The sequence below is a fragment of the Geospiza fortis genome, unplaced genomic scaffold, assembly GCF_000277835.1.
Source record: "Geospiza fortis unplaced genomic scaffold, GeoFor_1.0 scaffold11, whole genome shotgun sequence".
Classification (NCBI taxonomy): domain Eukaryota; kingdom Metazoa; phylum Chordata; class Aves; order Passeriformes; family Thraupidae; genus Geospiza; species Geospiza fortis.
In genome coordinates this window covers 4,200,650-4,217,093 of record NW_005054304.1, presented here as the reverse complement: position 1 = coordinate 4,217,093, position 16,444 = coordinate 4,200,650, and the positions used below count along the sequence as shown (strand labels likewise).

At 39.3% G+C, this 16,444-nt stretch overlaps 1 protein-coding gene across 1 annotated transcript in view; it reads left to right on the top strand.

Moving 5' to 3' along the window:
* Positions 1-16,444, top strand: part of LOC115949522 (mitogen-activated protein kinase 10-like) — a 92,106-nt gene that overhangs the window by 67,043 nt on the left and 8,619 nt on the right. The window contains exon 5 of the mRNA XM_031066478.1: positions 7,534-7,703. Coding sequence (XP_030922338.1) covers positions 7,534-7,703 — 170 coding nt within the window. The remainder of the gene's footprint in view (positions 1-7,533; positions 7,704-16,444) is intronic.

Here is a 16,444-nt window from a genome sequence, read left to right as displayed (position 1 = left end):
GAATTTTAAGGATTTCCAGCTTAAGGAAAAAAACCCAGACCTTCCTGAGAAATGCTCAGCAGCATAAGTAGGGTAAATATGTAGCTCCCCACCCCTTCACCCTGCTTGCAGTGTGAAAACACCCAGGTCTGGAATTACTGGACATGGATAGGCAATTCATGTTCTGAAACAGACACCTTTCTTAAGGCTGAGGAAGAGAACATCTGGTTTTCTATCATAAAAAATGTAGGACAAGAAGGCCTATAGAATTTCATTAAACTTCTGTAAGGCTGGTATCACCAACAAGCTTTTATCTGTAGGACCCTACACATTTTTGTTGTAGCACAAGGTAATGCCAGAGTAGTGTATCATGAGTAGAACAGGACATTAAATTTTAATACTAATATATTAACAATATCTAATAATTCCAAAAGAATACTGACTTCTTCATCCATATTTTTCTCCATTCAGTCTTTCAGTATGTTTTTTTAAAACAATATGTGACAGGCTACATGTGTAGCCTTTCAGAATTTACATGTTCCCTAAGCTGGAGGTATATGGGATGCCTTTATTTAGAATACAATTCTAAATGTAGTGTGTCCTATGATTATACCTTCTCTCCAATGGGAGATTAGTTAGCATTCAAAAGTTACCAACAATGGATGTATTAGATTTGTATGAATAAAATGATACTTCATAGGGTCAAGGGCTGTCTGTTTCTAGCTAAAGATGTGATTATTTAGCTCCATACATTCTTTATTTGTAAGAGGGAGAATCCTTTCATTAGCTATTATCTTCACATCACATACTGTAATTATATAGTTCTGTTGAGAAATCTACTTTCTCTCCTGTATCTTTGGCTATATTTTGGTTTGGATCACTGATTTAATTCCTCTCCATAAAGAAACCCCAGTCTCAAGGAACCTTTTCTTTCAGTGTTTCTCGATCAGTCTTTTCAACCTCCTTTGGTGTGATGGCCAGGGCTGGATGTCACCTGTGTGTCAGCATTGAGCTCTTCAGGCATCAGGGGAATCAGGAATCATTTGCAGTAGTGTTTTCTTGTGCAGATACTCTCAGATTGCACATTTGTAGGAATCTGGCCTGGCATGAGGGCCACACCTCTGGGATACAGTGACTTCTGAGCAGTACATGATACCACAGTTATAAATGAGCTATGAAAATTTGGTATCTGCAGGAATGAAGGAATTAAAAGTACCAAGAGCTCAGTGAACATGTGGAGGATAAGAGAAGAATAAGTAATTAGTGCTTTGCTTCATGTTTTGAGTAGATACAATTGAAAAGGAGAAGGCAGACTTGCTGCTTTGTGTGTAACCAGAACTAGGTAAGAGCTAGGTAAGCTGATAGGATTTTGTTATCTCAGTTAGAAGAGGTTAAACAAGAACAGAGTGTTTAAACAAACAAATAAAAAACAACAGCTATTAAAAAAACTCCCAACCTGAAAAAAAACCCCAAACAAACAAAAACCAACAAAAAAACCAAACCAAAACAAAACAAAAACCAACCAAACAAAAAACCAAACCAAACAAACAAACAAAAAAAAACCAACAAAAAACCCCAAACCCAACTAGCACTACATTTAATGAAATACTTTCATATGATGTGTTGAAATAGAGTGAATAAAGCAAATGTAAAAAGATCAATCACTGATCAGTCAAGGCTGAGCTGTTTGCAGGGGTCTGTTGTCTGCTTGAAAGGCTAAGTGCAGAAAGCCCCCTGTCTGGGGGACAAGGCAGATGGAGAGAGATTAAAAGAAGGCCAGAAATTAGCTTTAAAATCCCACCCAAAACACACTAAAATCAGGAAAACTGGATGACTAACACAAGTCTCACAGGAGGAGAATGAGGTGGAAGAATGGAGAACTGTGGTATGATGTGGCTGGTAAGACCAAAATCTGTAATATTGCATCCAACTGTACACACACAAGATGAAACCCTGTGTAGGAGATTGGATCATTGTTTATGGACTTTTGAGTTCAGGGAGAGCCAGAAGAAGTGAGAAGTCTGGCTTTATGGGGAGAAAAAAATAGATAAAATTTCTGCCACAAATGTGTCGTATATAGAATACACAATTTAAAACAATATAGTAGATCTTTCTATGCAAAGACACTCTGTATTTCCCAAGTGACAGCTTCTGTGGCCATTCAGATTTACACAGCAACCTGTGACCATGAAATTCGAAGCAGAGGGCTCAGCAAATTCATGTTCATGCCAGAATTCTGGCACTTGTGACTTCTGTGAGAATTAGAGCTGTGCAAGTGGGAGGACAGCCATTAAATTCATGGTGCTGCTGGCTGGGCAGATGCACCCAGGTGAGCAGGGCTTGCCTCTGTGCACATCTGCAGGGCTGGCCAGAAACCTGAGGCTTTTATCAGACTCGTGAATGTTGGTCTGCACAATCTCCGCATTTGACTTTCAAGGTTAAATTGTAGCTTTAAGATATCCTTTTGTATCCTGAGGGATCCAAAGGCATCCACCTCTGGAATGTGCTGTGGTCCACACCAGGTTCTTTGTCTGAGGCTGGGTGCAGACGTGCGAGCTGCTGGGGAGCCATCGTGGTGTCTGGCTCAGAGCATCCTCTCTGCTTCATCCTGCCCATCTCTGAGCTCTCTGCCAGCTGGGAGTCAGCCTCTCAGCCTTCCATCTGATTCTTTCACTCACCTGCATTTGCACACACCTGGAGGGATTTAATTGATTTCAGCATCCTTGCATCATGGCACCCTCAAATGGGTGCTCCTGCCAGGATTTCTGTGGGCAGACAGGGAAGGATACAAACACTGAGGTAAAGTTTCCCCTCTGCTGATGCTGCCAGCAGAATCTGTGACAGTGCTCACTGTCTTGGAGATGCAAGGGAGAGCAATTTGTCTTAAATAGCTGCTAGCATGGTTTGTATTTATAAAAGCTGAAATGTATGAGATGCTGAGCTCCAAGACTTTGTCATATTTTAGGCTCGTCAATAATAGAAGGAATGGTGTTCAGAAACAAAGGTCTGTCAGTAAAATATGATAAGTATAGTTATTTTGTAGGATAGAAATGGACAAATAAAATGAGACATCAGGAAGCAACTCACCTTACAATATAGAAAATAACATAATTTTATTTCTGTTGGGCTTTTTAACTCTCTTGCTCTCTGTACTCTGAAAGAAAGGAAAAGAGCACAGTTTGTAGCTCTGTGTGAGGCAGTAAGTTATTTGAGTTCCGTTGAATTTTTAAATACTTGTCCTTTGAAAGCAAAATACATGCTCTCTAAGAAATTAGCAATGGTGAGAGTATCTTTTTCCTTCATCTCAAATGCTTGAGTGTTGACAGTTTATTTTCTTTTCTCTTTCTCACTTGTCAGGTTACTAACTAAACATTATTGCAAATCTGGCTACGTGCTCAAGTGAGCTAACAAGGATAGTTAGGTTTTCAGGGCTGAGAAACTTTCACTTCTCTTACTCTTAAATTTCTCAGTATGGAGGATAGAGAATGGCATTGGGGAATGTGTGTGTGTGCATTAGAAGTTTTCAATTAGGTACTGAAAGGAGAAAGTAATGGTTCATGCATTTTTGTAGGTATGAAATGAAAGCTAAGTTCCTCTCAGTGCTGAAGTAATGTAATTTCATTGTCCAAATGTTTATGGAAACTGAGAACAAATGGCATTTCCATGCATACTTTGTCTCTGAGGAATAATCTTTCATCTTACACGGAGGTCTGAGAAACTTAGATGTGTTTTGTTCAAAGTTTCACAGCTTCAATGTTTACTGTTGTTCTGGGGCCTCAGTATTGTAGCTTGCCCAAGTTCATTTGAAGTTCACCTGAAAATATATTAACTCACTGAAATTCACTTTACTATATGAGACCTATACATTTTTACTGTGATATCCTGATTGCAATGTGTATCTATAAATTTCCTTCCCCCATCTATTTCTTAATGAAGTGCTACTTCCTGGTTTCTTATGATGTTAGCCTCAATCACATTTGAAAGGAGTTTATGGTTAGGTGCATCTACAGAAGGGTGTATACTGGAAATTCCTAGCTCTGGGTTCCTTTCTGATGCCACATAATCAAAACTTTAACTTAAGCTGCCTGTACAGGATTTGTAAGCACTGTGCAGTAAAACCTGAATCTGAAATAGCTTAGTGGGGTACAGAGGGGCATCTGGGGGAATATCAATATCTGTACCAACACCAAGGCTTCTGGAAAGGGTTTAAATGAGCACTGAGGATGTAACAGGAAAAGAACAAAATGTGGTATGTAGGCTTCTTTGAGATGAACTCTGTGAATTTGAAGATTGGGAGAAGAACTTTCTCATCAGGGTTTGAAACTAAAACTAACATTGACATGCTCTGTAAAGAGATGAATTTCCTTGCTAAAGGGAAAACATTTTTTATCTTAATTTTGGAGTGAAACAAAACTGCCATTTCCTTGTCCTTCAATAGGAAGTGGCTGATGAATCAACCAGAGAGGCTTCTTGATTATGTGTCAGCTTGGCTTGGGGATCTGATCAAATGTGATTAATTCAATAATGCTGTTGATTCATTGACTTAGGGATTTGGTTTAAGTCAGCATCATGACAAGGATAATTATATCATTCATCTCCTGTTGTTATGAAAGTAAGCAGTGCATTGGGCATCAGTAACCTTACAGTGCTTTTGTTTTGCTTGTTTAGGCTTTGGCAAAAATTGGAAAATATAGAGTAGAGGTTTTTTTGTAGTTTTTTAGCAGCGTGGATTTAGAGCAAGGAGGCAACTTAGACCTTGGCCTGTCCACAAAGCTGAAATTTTTGTCACTCAGAGGAGGCATTCTGCTTGAAGTAAACTTCAAACTAAATCAGCCTGCCTTGAATTTTTCCAAGTAATGCTTGGTGTTTGTTTTCTATCGAAGACCTTATGGGGCACAAATTTTTAAGTAGAGAAAAAGATAATAATCTAAAAAGAAAAAATGATTCCATGAAAAATGAAACAGTCTTTACCTCTCTCACACACAGTAGGAGCAGATTGTCATAGGAGTGGTCTGTGTTATGCAGAGGAGAGCTCCTCATCCAGACATTTGCATTTTCTTATCAGTTGTGGTCTTCCGGGTCCACAACTTTAATTGCTGTTGACTGGGGCAATTGGATATGTTAATTACCCATATAACTGAGGTACTACAGAGTGGTTCTACTCAGCTGTTTTAATTGATTTTTAAGACATTTCTGGATTTAAAAGAACCAGCTGCTGGAACCGCAGCAGTTCAGAAACCCCACTGTACGCGGCTTGAGTTTCCTGAGGCTAGTAGTTCACACAGTCAGGCTAACTCAAAAGCAAGCAATTTTTATTCTAGACGTAGAGTGATAAAATATGTGCTCCCATGTAGCTCCATGCCACACAAGGAGCTGTCAGGTAGCTTGGGAGTGAGGACACAAACAAGTTGTGGCAGGCCTGGCTCATCCAAGCCTTAACACAGTCATTGAATTTGTTTAAAAAATTCACTCTGTCTGTACTTCCAGAGGAGCTGGATGTGAGTCAGGCTCACTCAGGAATGCAATTTTTATGCTGACACTTTATATATAAACATTGGTTTCAGAGTAATGGGTGTTAATGCTGAATATGTCCTGCATTGTTCTGATAATGACATCAGGAAAAACATGCTCCAAATGTGCTTGTCTAGCCAGAGGGAGTTGTGAAATTCCTGTCAATCAGGAGCATGTTATTAAAAAAACCCAAAAAACCTCCCAATTTCAGGTCTGGTATGAATACCTGAGCTGAATAGCCAAATTCATGCATCTCTCTTCACAGAATGGAAGACATTTTAAGACTAAGGCTACACAGTGTGAATCAGATGCAGCCTGTTCGTCTTCCAATGAGACAAATTCAAACATCTTCTGGAATCATTTCACTCTCTGGAAGCTTCAATTTAGCGCTGTGTCAGTGTCTATAGATCTCTCACTTTTTGTGTTAGGGCAAGGCCTCCCCTGCTCTCCCCCTCACAATATTTGAAGAACAAGTTAAAGTTTCCACTTGGTCTTCTGAGATAAGACTTAGTGTTTGAATGGAGGCCCTTTGGCACTGGACAGCATCATCCTAAGCACTTAATTTAGAGACTTTGAAACATCACCTCATTTAGAAACTTGAGGTGATGTTTCAAAGTCTCCAAATTAGGTGTTTAGGATGATGCTGTCCAGTGCCAAAGGGCCTTCCAGTCAGATAATGGACAGAAAAATAATAATAATTTTTCCAAGGCAAACCTTAAAATCCAAGTTCTTTGCAAGGTCAGTAATCTGTTTTTAATGGCCAGATTTTTGGAACACTGGAATGATGTCCTTTTTAATTGAATGAGTAATGTAATCAAAGTCAACTTTACTTTTTTCCCAGCTCCATCAAATTTCAACTTAGTGGTCCATAAACGCATAATGCATTTGATCATTCAGATTTTTTTGCGGGAAAGAAATTTATAATAGAGCAAATAAGAAAAATTATAAGCTGTGTTTGGAAGCACTGAAGAAAAAAGCATAGACAGAGGCATAACTGTTTTTTGGGTTTGCTTTGTGGAAGGCATTTGGGCACGTCTTGACTTCCATGACTGAACTGTCAACTCTTATAGGGCAGATCTGTTGTAATATGTTGAGCTTTTGCATCCCATGCTCAGAATCATGTACTACAGAATCCTTAATTACAAGCACTTAATTCTGATTTTTATCTCAAATTACTATAAATTTGCTCTGTAGTCCATAGGGAACTGAGCTCAGCAATAGTCATAAAGGGGTTATAATGTAACTTGCTGCATGGTAATTTTACAAATTTGAGGGAGGGTTTTTTAAGTCTTGTAAAAATTATTGGTTTTTAATTTTACAGTTTTGGGGAGGAGCCCCGCTGTGCAGTGCTAGCTACAGTGCTTGGTTTTGTGTCATGAAAATTGTTGTTTGCTGCATTTGTTAGGTCATGAGAGCAAGTCTCCCTCCTATCCTTAGGAACCCAGAACTCTTGAAGACCTCTGGAGCTTCTGAATGAATCTCCATGATACTGAGCCATGTTGGGTCACAGCTTGTCTCATTAACTGCTCTGTTTCTTTTGCAACCCCTGTTGGAAAGTTCTCAAGGCCTTTATCACGTGCTCAGGGAAAGTTTTAGCACTCATGGGAATACATTTGCTTGCTCTGTCTGATCCATAATGAAGGGCCTGATTCCTGCATCTCTTGTCCCACTTCCACACTGAGGAAAGTCATCTTATTTTAAATTAATTGTAAAACAAATGAGGGAAGAATCAGCACAAGCACATAATCCAGTAGTCATGAAGCAGCAGTGATGGCAGGCAGAGACCCAGTGGTTGGCAGTAACTGTGTCACAAACATCAGCTGGAGAATTCTTTAACTGGTTTTCTTTAATCAGTGCCTTTTTATGGTGACTTCCTGCATGAAAGAAGATTTGATAAATTCTTTGTGAAAACGAGCCGAAAATTACAAGAATTTATATTGAAAAATTAGGCTGACAGTGCTTTATCAGTACTCTAATGCTTTACCAGCCTTGGTTTCTCTGTTTTTACCAACCCCTCTCCCCTTCTCTTCTTCTGTACGACAGGGATTTGGGAAACAAGTGGATGTGTCATATATTGCCAAACATTACAACATGAGCAAAAGCAAAGTTGACAACCAGTTCTACAGCGTGGAAGTAGGTGACTCGACCTTCACAGTCCTCAAACGCTACCAGAACTTGAAACCTATTGGCTCTGGGGCTCAGGGAATAGTTTGGTGAGTATCAGCACTTTCTCTTACGATGCTTGGAAACAGAATTGGCATTTTGCATCTCCTCAGAGTTTGCCAGCCACAGCTGTTGTCTAAAATTGCAAAAATAGCAGTCAGGCAACAGACATCCTGAGGCAGAAAGAGCCCAGTGGTTTGCTAATAAATTCCCTGGCTGGTGAGAGTGATAGCACTGGGTTTGTTTCTCCACACAGCAAAATGGAACTAGCAAGAAAGCAGGAGAGAGATCTTATCATAATTGACAACTGAGGCACTATTTCCAGAGGCAGTGCAAATAATATCCCAAGAAAACCCCGTAATTTTAGTCTTTGTGCAGTAAAAGTCACTGAGAGCAATACAGAAACTTGTCACATCCCATAGCATTCTCAAATATTCAGGGTGGAAACCTTTCGAATCGAGGCAACTGCTAATGTTTCCTTTATTTCTTAAAAGTGATGTTGCATTGATGTGAATAATGTGAACAAAAGACAAATTCACTAGCTCTCCTAAACAATGCAATTTGAATTTATCATCTTCAAAAGTTGTGGAATCCTGGGTGGCTTTTGCCTCTGCATTTTAGACATGACTTTTAAATTTCTGTGGCTTGTATTTAAATGTCTCTGTGCAGGCATTTGTTACCTGTTTAATTATGAGGCATTCGGGTAGCTATTGCAATCTTTTATCTATAACTTGATCGGGGCAAAGTCTTAATTTCATCTGTCACCTCTGTCACTGGCTGGTTTTTTTTCAGAATTTGATGTAATGTGTGTTACTTTACAGGTGTAGGCAGTGGTAAAGCAAGAGGTTTCTTTAATCCAGTGGCAAATGTTTTTTCCTAGGATTGTTGGCGCTGACACCATAATTGCCAGTGTAACAGCACACTGACAGCACACCCCTATGTCTCAGTCCATCACTTCCAGTGTTTAGTGTGCTTTGAGACCATGCAAGTCCAAAGATTGACCTAAATGACCATGCACTATATTCCTTACCTTAAACACAAAACAACTCAAGGTTACTCTTAAATCAGCCTTGGGAAAGAGGCATATTTTGGGTTCAGTACTACTGAAATTAATTTTGCACTGTTTTTTCAATTTCCTATAAAGCAAAGATGGTTTTTCTTCCTCCTTTCTATCCTCTATTTGTTTCAGAGGAAAATCAGTTTTTGTTGAACCTCTCTGCAACTGAATTGCTGTAATGATCAATTGTGAGCAGCAAAAAATAGAGAAATTAAGCTAAATACAGTCAAAACCATCCTGTGAATGTTACTTTCATACTGAGTTGACAGCAAAATTTAAGAATTTCTTAGGGAAGAAAATCAAATCATAAAACAAGCAAGTTCAAGTGAAAGTTAACACAAATCCACATAAATGGTGAGTAGCATGGAGAGGCCATTAAAGGCCTTTTCCTGATACATTATAGAAGTATTACATGATAGATGGGGAAGATAATGAGCATTTTTTAATTAGTTTGTGCTACATGGTAAACTGCCTGTTGTAGGGCAGAATTTACCAGAAATACAATAAACCATCCATCAGCAAATCATGAAGAATCAATGGTGAAGTGATTAATTAATGAAAAAACAATTAGGAGATAAATATTTGTAGTTTAGCTAAGGGAAAACAAGGCATGATGAGAAACATCTTCAGTTGTGTAAGTTTCTCCTTACCTAATTTTAATAATAAGCTTACACAGTAAACTTTATTAGAATAAGTTTCTACTGTAAAAACTTACTCTATTAAGAAGTATTTTGATGGAAATAGATTTACATCTAGAAAAAGCTGATTAAGGTAAAAAAATACCAAAACCCTGCCTATTTATGCAGCACAGCATGCTCTGGTGGAGGCGATCTGCCCAGCTTGTCTTGTTCCTTTGCAAAGAATAGCCACAAGGAGTGCCTCTATGAAATAGTGGGGAAAACCTAGGTCATAGCTTCTTTCAGATCCAGTGGCCCTGTTTATACTTGATGGCTTGTTCAAGAAGTGTCACAGATCTGGGATGCAATTCTGTTCCTTGCTGCCAGAATTAGGAGAAGTGTAGAAGCCTAATGGGTGGTTTCTGATTGTTCCCTCTGCCAGGGGCAGGCACACAGGGGTTTGGGCTCAGTCTTCTCAGAGCATGAACACTTTCTGGATTTTCCTTCAGGATAACTGTAGGTGAGGACCTCTTATTGAGTGGAATAGCTGGCTGCCCAGCTACTGGAGACAGCTTTGGTGCATAGTGACACTTGGTTTTATGGAGTGATGGAGCATGGCTGCTGAATGCTAACTCCTTTTAGGGGGAGAGGCCTGATGTTTTTCAGGTTCTGGAAGGTGTTGCAGGATTCCTAGGCAAAGCCACAGAATACTGAAAACTTTCCCATACAGTTCTATGAACAGGTTTCAGGATAAGCAGGAAAATGTCAGTGGAAAACAATTTGTGTCATGGAACAGAGGCAGGCACAGGAAGCAGGAAACGTGGTTATGAAAAAAATAGGGACTTGATTTCACTGGATTGTGCTGAAAATTACATCAAAGAAAAAATTATTTTCTTGATATGGAAGCATTAAAGATATTAAATCTTCATGAGATGATAATTTAGTGAATTATGTGAAAAAGATAAAACCATATGGTGTGATTGTTATAATTGTGCCCATGTGAAATAATTATAAACCCAGTGAGGAAATGGTATTTATACAGACACAGTATATGTAGGATCTTTGGAAATTAATCTTTGGTCTCTTTCAATGGGTTTTGTGTTAACTATGTTCACAAAATTATTTTAGCAGCCGAAAGAAGGAAAGAAAAAAAGCTGCTTGAAATCTCTTGAGCAGAGAAGCTCTTCTTCACCCTGCAAACACTACTCTTTATGAAAATGTAGGCTTTCCCACTGAACATCACACTGACATCCGTGAGAAAGCCTATAAAGGGTGTGTTTGCATATCATTATCATGTTGTTATTACAGGCATGACGACGATGGGGCATGGCTGAAACACAGCTTGGAGGTTATTAGACCAAACTGTAGTTGTAAAAACTGCACAGGCCTGTAACCACACTAGTTAATCCTTGAGTCTGTCATAGAAACAGGAAACAGTTCTCTGAGTTTAATGAGATATGTGCCATTAAACTGCTGAGAGAAGAAGTAGCTGATACCCCTCTGCAATGTTAGAAGGGAGTTGACACCTACCTCATTTTGCAAGGGGCTGAGAAAGAGAGGCAGGTCACTTTCAGCTTGGGTTTGTGCATGGTGGATGATAGTGGATGGAGAGGAATTCTCATGTTCCATAAAATCAACAGAAATATGCTGATGTTGGAGTGGGTGTTTCTTTATGGTTTAGATGAGTGTTTTTTGCCTGGGAGCAAGGTAATTGATCTGTAGGTTTTCTGCTGTGGTTTGCAAGCCATCATTTTTATGTTGCCTGTGATGTTTTTGATACTGTCTGTGATGTCTAGAAAAATAGTGTTGTACAGAAATATTTCAAAAGCAATTTGAAGGGCCTCTGACAGTTTTTGAATTTACGAGTGAAGCAAGGGTGAAGTCCAGGTTTCTGTGACAGATAGGGAAGACATCACTTACAGGCTTGAGGACACAAGTAATTAAAATCTTAGCAGTATCTTATAGAAGACATTTGGCCTGGTTTATGACCACATGGTGGCTATGCCTGTGTGTATTATCAGGAGAAAGTTACAGCTTTGAAAACTAAGTTGTCTGAGTGAACATCAAATAAATGAGTCTGGTTATGCCTTTCAGCTGAAATCTTTTATCTTGGTCTTTTCTTAAAAGTGAGCACAAGCTTTCATGCTGCATGATGTTGAGATGTGGTCTAATGATGTGTCAGCTGGACTGGAGGGGTTGGCTGGGAAGGGCTTTATTCTGTCTTGTTGATGCAGGAAGTTTCTGTGTGAGCAATGTTCGAGTGGAGGATATGGGAGCAGGAATTATGCTTTTATGAGAGCTTTTCAGTGAATGCATTATAAATTTAGAAAGACACCTCATCTGCAGATATAGAGGAGACTGTAAATACATTCCTGAAGTAGTAAATTGGTAAATGTACTGCATGTATCTTTCTTTGAATTAGAGGTTTGATAATACTTTTGAGGCTGAACCTAAAGGAGATAACAATCTTTCAGTGTTCCCTGTAATAGGTAGAGCCAGCAAGACAATAAAAAGCTTCCTGTGTTGCTTAATATTACCATAGGTTGTCCTTTGTTGATTTAATTGTAATTTGGTGGTTGAATCTTATGGAGTACAGAGTTCTTTCAGAGCAGCCTGTGGTGATGATGGTGCTTGTTGTAGCCTAGAAATCTGCTGATTCTATCCCTAAAGTAATCACAGCACCACAGAATCATTTAGGTTGGAAAAGATGCTGAAGATCACCGAGTCCAGCCCAGCACTGTCCATCACTAAACCATGTCCCCAGGTGCCACATCTGCACATCTTTTTCAATACCTACAGGGTGTGACTCAACCACTCCCCAGCGTGTTCAAAGGCTGGAGGGGAAATGTGACAGGTATTGTCCACTACAAGGTGCAGAAACACTTGAGCTCTTTTGTACAATGATTATCCTTCAGTTCTGGTTTTGTGTAGCACCATTGACTCCTGGGCTGGCTATAAGGATCTCAAGGGATTTTGCAATGGGAATAATGGTAAAAGCCATAGAAAAGAGCAGTTGATGCTTCTGACCATAATCAATTCCAAGCTCGTGCTTTTGCTGTAGTGCAGTGGGAAAACCACAAAGAATAATGGTCATATCAGTGTCTTACAGCTAATACACAATTTTTTTTGTACTGTTTAGCTGGACGCTGGTGTATTCAAGTTTTGAGACTTGAATAATTTTCTCCTTTGTGGTCCTGCTATCCCAGCAATACTGTTTTGATTTCTTTGTGTCACTGAATTGAAATACTGTATTCCCTGATAGAGATCAACATTTGTGCATGTGTAAACTGGTATAGTTCCATTGAAGTTCAGAGATGTTCTCTGTGGGATCAATCACTAATTTTCCTCAGAAGAGGAGAACAAAGAATACGTGTCATTCAGAGGCAAAAGGGTGTGAACAATGTATTTGGATATGCCTAGAATTTCAGTGGCCTTGAAGAGAAGTGGCAGCATAAATTTTGTCAGCCCCAGAGTCCCACATGAAGCAGAACTGAGCATATGTCATGAGTTTGATTACTTTCGTTCCAGTTGCAGTGACATCTTGCAGGCTTTTTGTGCTTAACATTCTGTTGGCTGGCACTGCAGATTGATCCCGTTCTGTTGTAGATTTTTCAAATTACGTCCATTAGTTCAACCAGTGTTCTCTTCCTCGTGCTGTTGTGTGCTTTGCTGATGTGCTTTGACATCCTGCTCCCGAGGAGGTTTTTGAAAACAACTTTTAGAGAGTTTTACAAGTGTGTTCTGTGAGAGAAATGTAAGAAAGAGCTGTCACTTTGCTCTGGGAACTGTTGCTGCACTGATAGTGAAATAAGTATGCCAGTATGAGCACATTCTGCCATTCTGCCATGTTTCCCAGTGCTAATATCATCCTATACAATGGCAACACATAGTGATTTTAAATTTTTTTTCTTCCTTTTTTAAAAATTTTTTTTTACATTTTGGAAAATTCTTTTTGCAATACCAGAAGTTAAACTCACAGCAAGCTTCAAACCTCATTCATTTGTACATTGCAGAACTTTTCCCCAGCCCACAGTTTGCAGTTACACTGTGGTATTCTTTGGATTTTCTAGCATGTTATTGCTTTGAATCACCAAAAACTGTGTATTTGGTTGCCCATTGATCTGGTGTACATGTAAAACAGCACATTCTGCTTTGTGGTTCTGATGTATCTATGCCTTGGTTCTTGAGAAAGACAGCAAATTTCTCAGTTGTATTTGGAATCTGGATCACCAGTGTGTGAATTTTAAGGTGCTGAGAGATTCCCAGTGGGTACAGCAAAGGCTGAGTATCTCTCTGTATTTGACCTCCAGAGTACTGAGTGGAGGTGCTTGTTTAAGTTGGTCAGATTTGTGTTTCTTAAGCTGATTTATTAGAGTTTGCATATGAACACATATCCAGAGACAGTTTGCTTGCATATGGAGTGGGAGGTAGAGGCCATGTCTTGGAGTGCTCTTGCAGCAAAGAACTGAGCTTGGATATGGAAGGAACTGCTGTTAGGATCACACAGAGCTGTTGCCATGTGACAAACTATACATAACATCTAAAAAATAGGACAGATGGATTGTGTTTGAGTCATTGTTTGCTTTGATTCTTGAAGCTTCTTCTATGTACTACAACTATCTATAAGTGTGAAAGAAGTAAAAATAAATAAGGGATATATAAAAAAATATTTCTCAAATTTTTGGGGGGGTTTTGGTAATGTCCTTTTTCTATCAGAATGCAGACATTCATAGTAGGCAGGGAGTCACCACGTATTTCACATTTGTCTTCTTTTGTTTCATTTCCCTTTGCTTGTAGAGAGAAATGTAAAATTTAAAATGTAGTGGTAATCACAAATGGTATGTAATAAAATGTGCTACGGATTCTTTTCTAGCAAAGAAATCATGCCCTCTGTCTCTAAAATACACTGCCTATATTTCTATGTCCTTTTTTGACTCCTTTCTCCTTAAAGAACTTGTATGGTTTCCATGACTACAACAGTTAAGCAGGCAAAATCTATTCCATATTTATACTCTGCAGGTTTATGGGGGGGAAAAATAAATAAGTTTGTGAGGGAACTATCTCTGTGCAATCTGTTTTTGTGAACCCTGGCAACAATGCTCCCTTTACCTGATCATAAATTCAGTACTGTAAAGGCAGGGTCAGGCTCATTTGAGAGCCCTGGCAGCCAGGGTTTTCGGCTGAATTGGTACAACTCTTAGGCATTGAACAGGTTTCTTCATAGCTGTGTCTGGATTTGTGCTCCCCTTGGAGCCATTAAAAAATGTATCAGCTGTTTGTAAATTCTGTGTCTGCAGGGAAGTAACTGATGATTGTGAAACTTAAGCTCTTTTGGTGTTGGTTAGTTAGAAACTCCATTTAACTTACATTTTTTGCTATCAGACAGTGATGTTTTCAAACCCTCTTTACAGATGTCAGGTGCCTATCTGCTCCTAAACTGTCAAAAGCTTCCTTTTGGTCGCTGACAGATCTCCCTTTTCTCACATTTGTCCTGGGTCGCTGCAATGATGCAACTTACTGGACAGATTTATTCAAGGCTCTCTTTGCTCCTCCTGGAAATCCAGGACTGGCATTAACTCCTGTCAGTGCATTGTAGCTGCTCCTTAAGAGACTTCAGGCTTATCCTTCCATGTCATTCCCCTGAAATCCCATCCCCACTGACATGAACACCCTTGCATCATCATCACTGATCACCATGTGTTTCACATGAGACCAATTGCTGTGACAAATCACTTCTGTTCCCTCTTGGGACCAAGGGGTTTCTCCTGGGGTAGGAGAATGGCCATGGCCACATGGAATCGGGGAGGTGGGGCAATAGGACAGGGCACCTAAATAAAAGGGTAGGCATCAAAACAAAGAAGCAGTGGAACCAGAAAAACTGGTTAGAGCAGTGGAACTCTAGAAAAACTAGAGCCAGTCTGGAAAGAAATGCAGCTCAGGTAATTCAGTGTTTTTTATCAGCAGGTATTGCTGATATTTAATCTAAAATTAATGTAGTCTGCAGATTTTCACAGTTCTTTACAGAAAGTAATATATTGTACTTAAGGCTTGTGTCTAAGGACCTGTCCTAAGACAATCATAAGAGCCAGTGACAGCTCAAAAAAATTAAAAAGAAGTTGTGGAAGATAGAAACACAATATGAAACAAGATATTCAGTGTGAAGCTTGGGTGAAATTTGTGAACAATGCAAGACATGTCTGGCATGACATGAATGGGAGAAGTCAGCAGAATGGGCAGGGGTCTGCAATAGAGACAGATAGTTAGGGAAGCAGAAAGCAGGAAGACTCAAATACAGGAGTCCCTTTGCAAGTCAAAAATAGGACATTGAGGGGTTGGTTTGTTTGTTTGTGGGTGTTATTTGTATGGAAATTTTTGGGGGGATTTGTTGGTTTTTTATCTTTTTTTCGGCTTCAAATACAGTGTTTTAAAATTCTGTCTACACATCTAAGTCTTGAAATTTTTGGTGTAACATGGCAACTCAAGAACCTAATTGTGGGGTGAGGGTCTGGAGTGATGCAGAGTCCCCAGGCAGGTGCAAAGGAGAGCTGCTTTATTGAAAAATCCAGGCCTTTTCAAGCAGTCAGGCCTTTCTCAGTTACATAGCTTTAAATCATGACAAACATAATTAAACCAACCACCATACACCACAGTGTGAACATGCTAGGGTTATATAACTCATTTTTCTACCTCTAATTCAGCTGAGTCTCTCTCCCATAGTCCTTTTCTGCTTATCCATATTTGCAGGCCTGAGCCATGATTTTACATGGCCTTCTCTTTCTAAGGTTTTACCTCTATGCAGCACCTAATATTTTTCATTTTGTTCCGACTGGAAAAAGACACTTTGGCTTGTTATGCAGCAGTAAAATATGCTGGCTTTGTCTGCTCAGAGCAGCCTTGTAGAGATTGCAGGGTTAGTTTGGGGGGGAACAAGAATTTGAGCAGCTTTTTAGGCTTAAAATTCTTACCTTTTTTCTCCCATGATTATCACATTGTAGGTGAAGGATTGGTAGCAGTACACTTTTATTCCACTCTTGAATTTTGATTTTTAAGCATTTGAGAAATGCAGCAAAAAAATGAAATAGCATTTCTTATTCACCCAAGTGACAGCTTTTGTTCT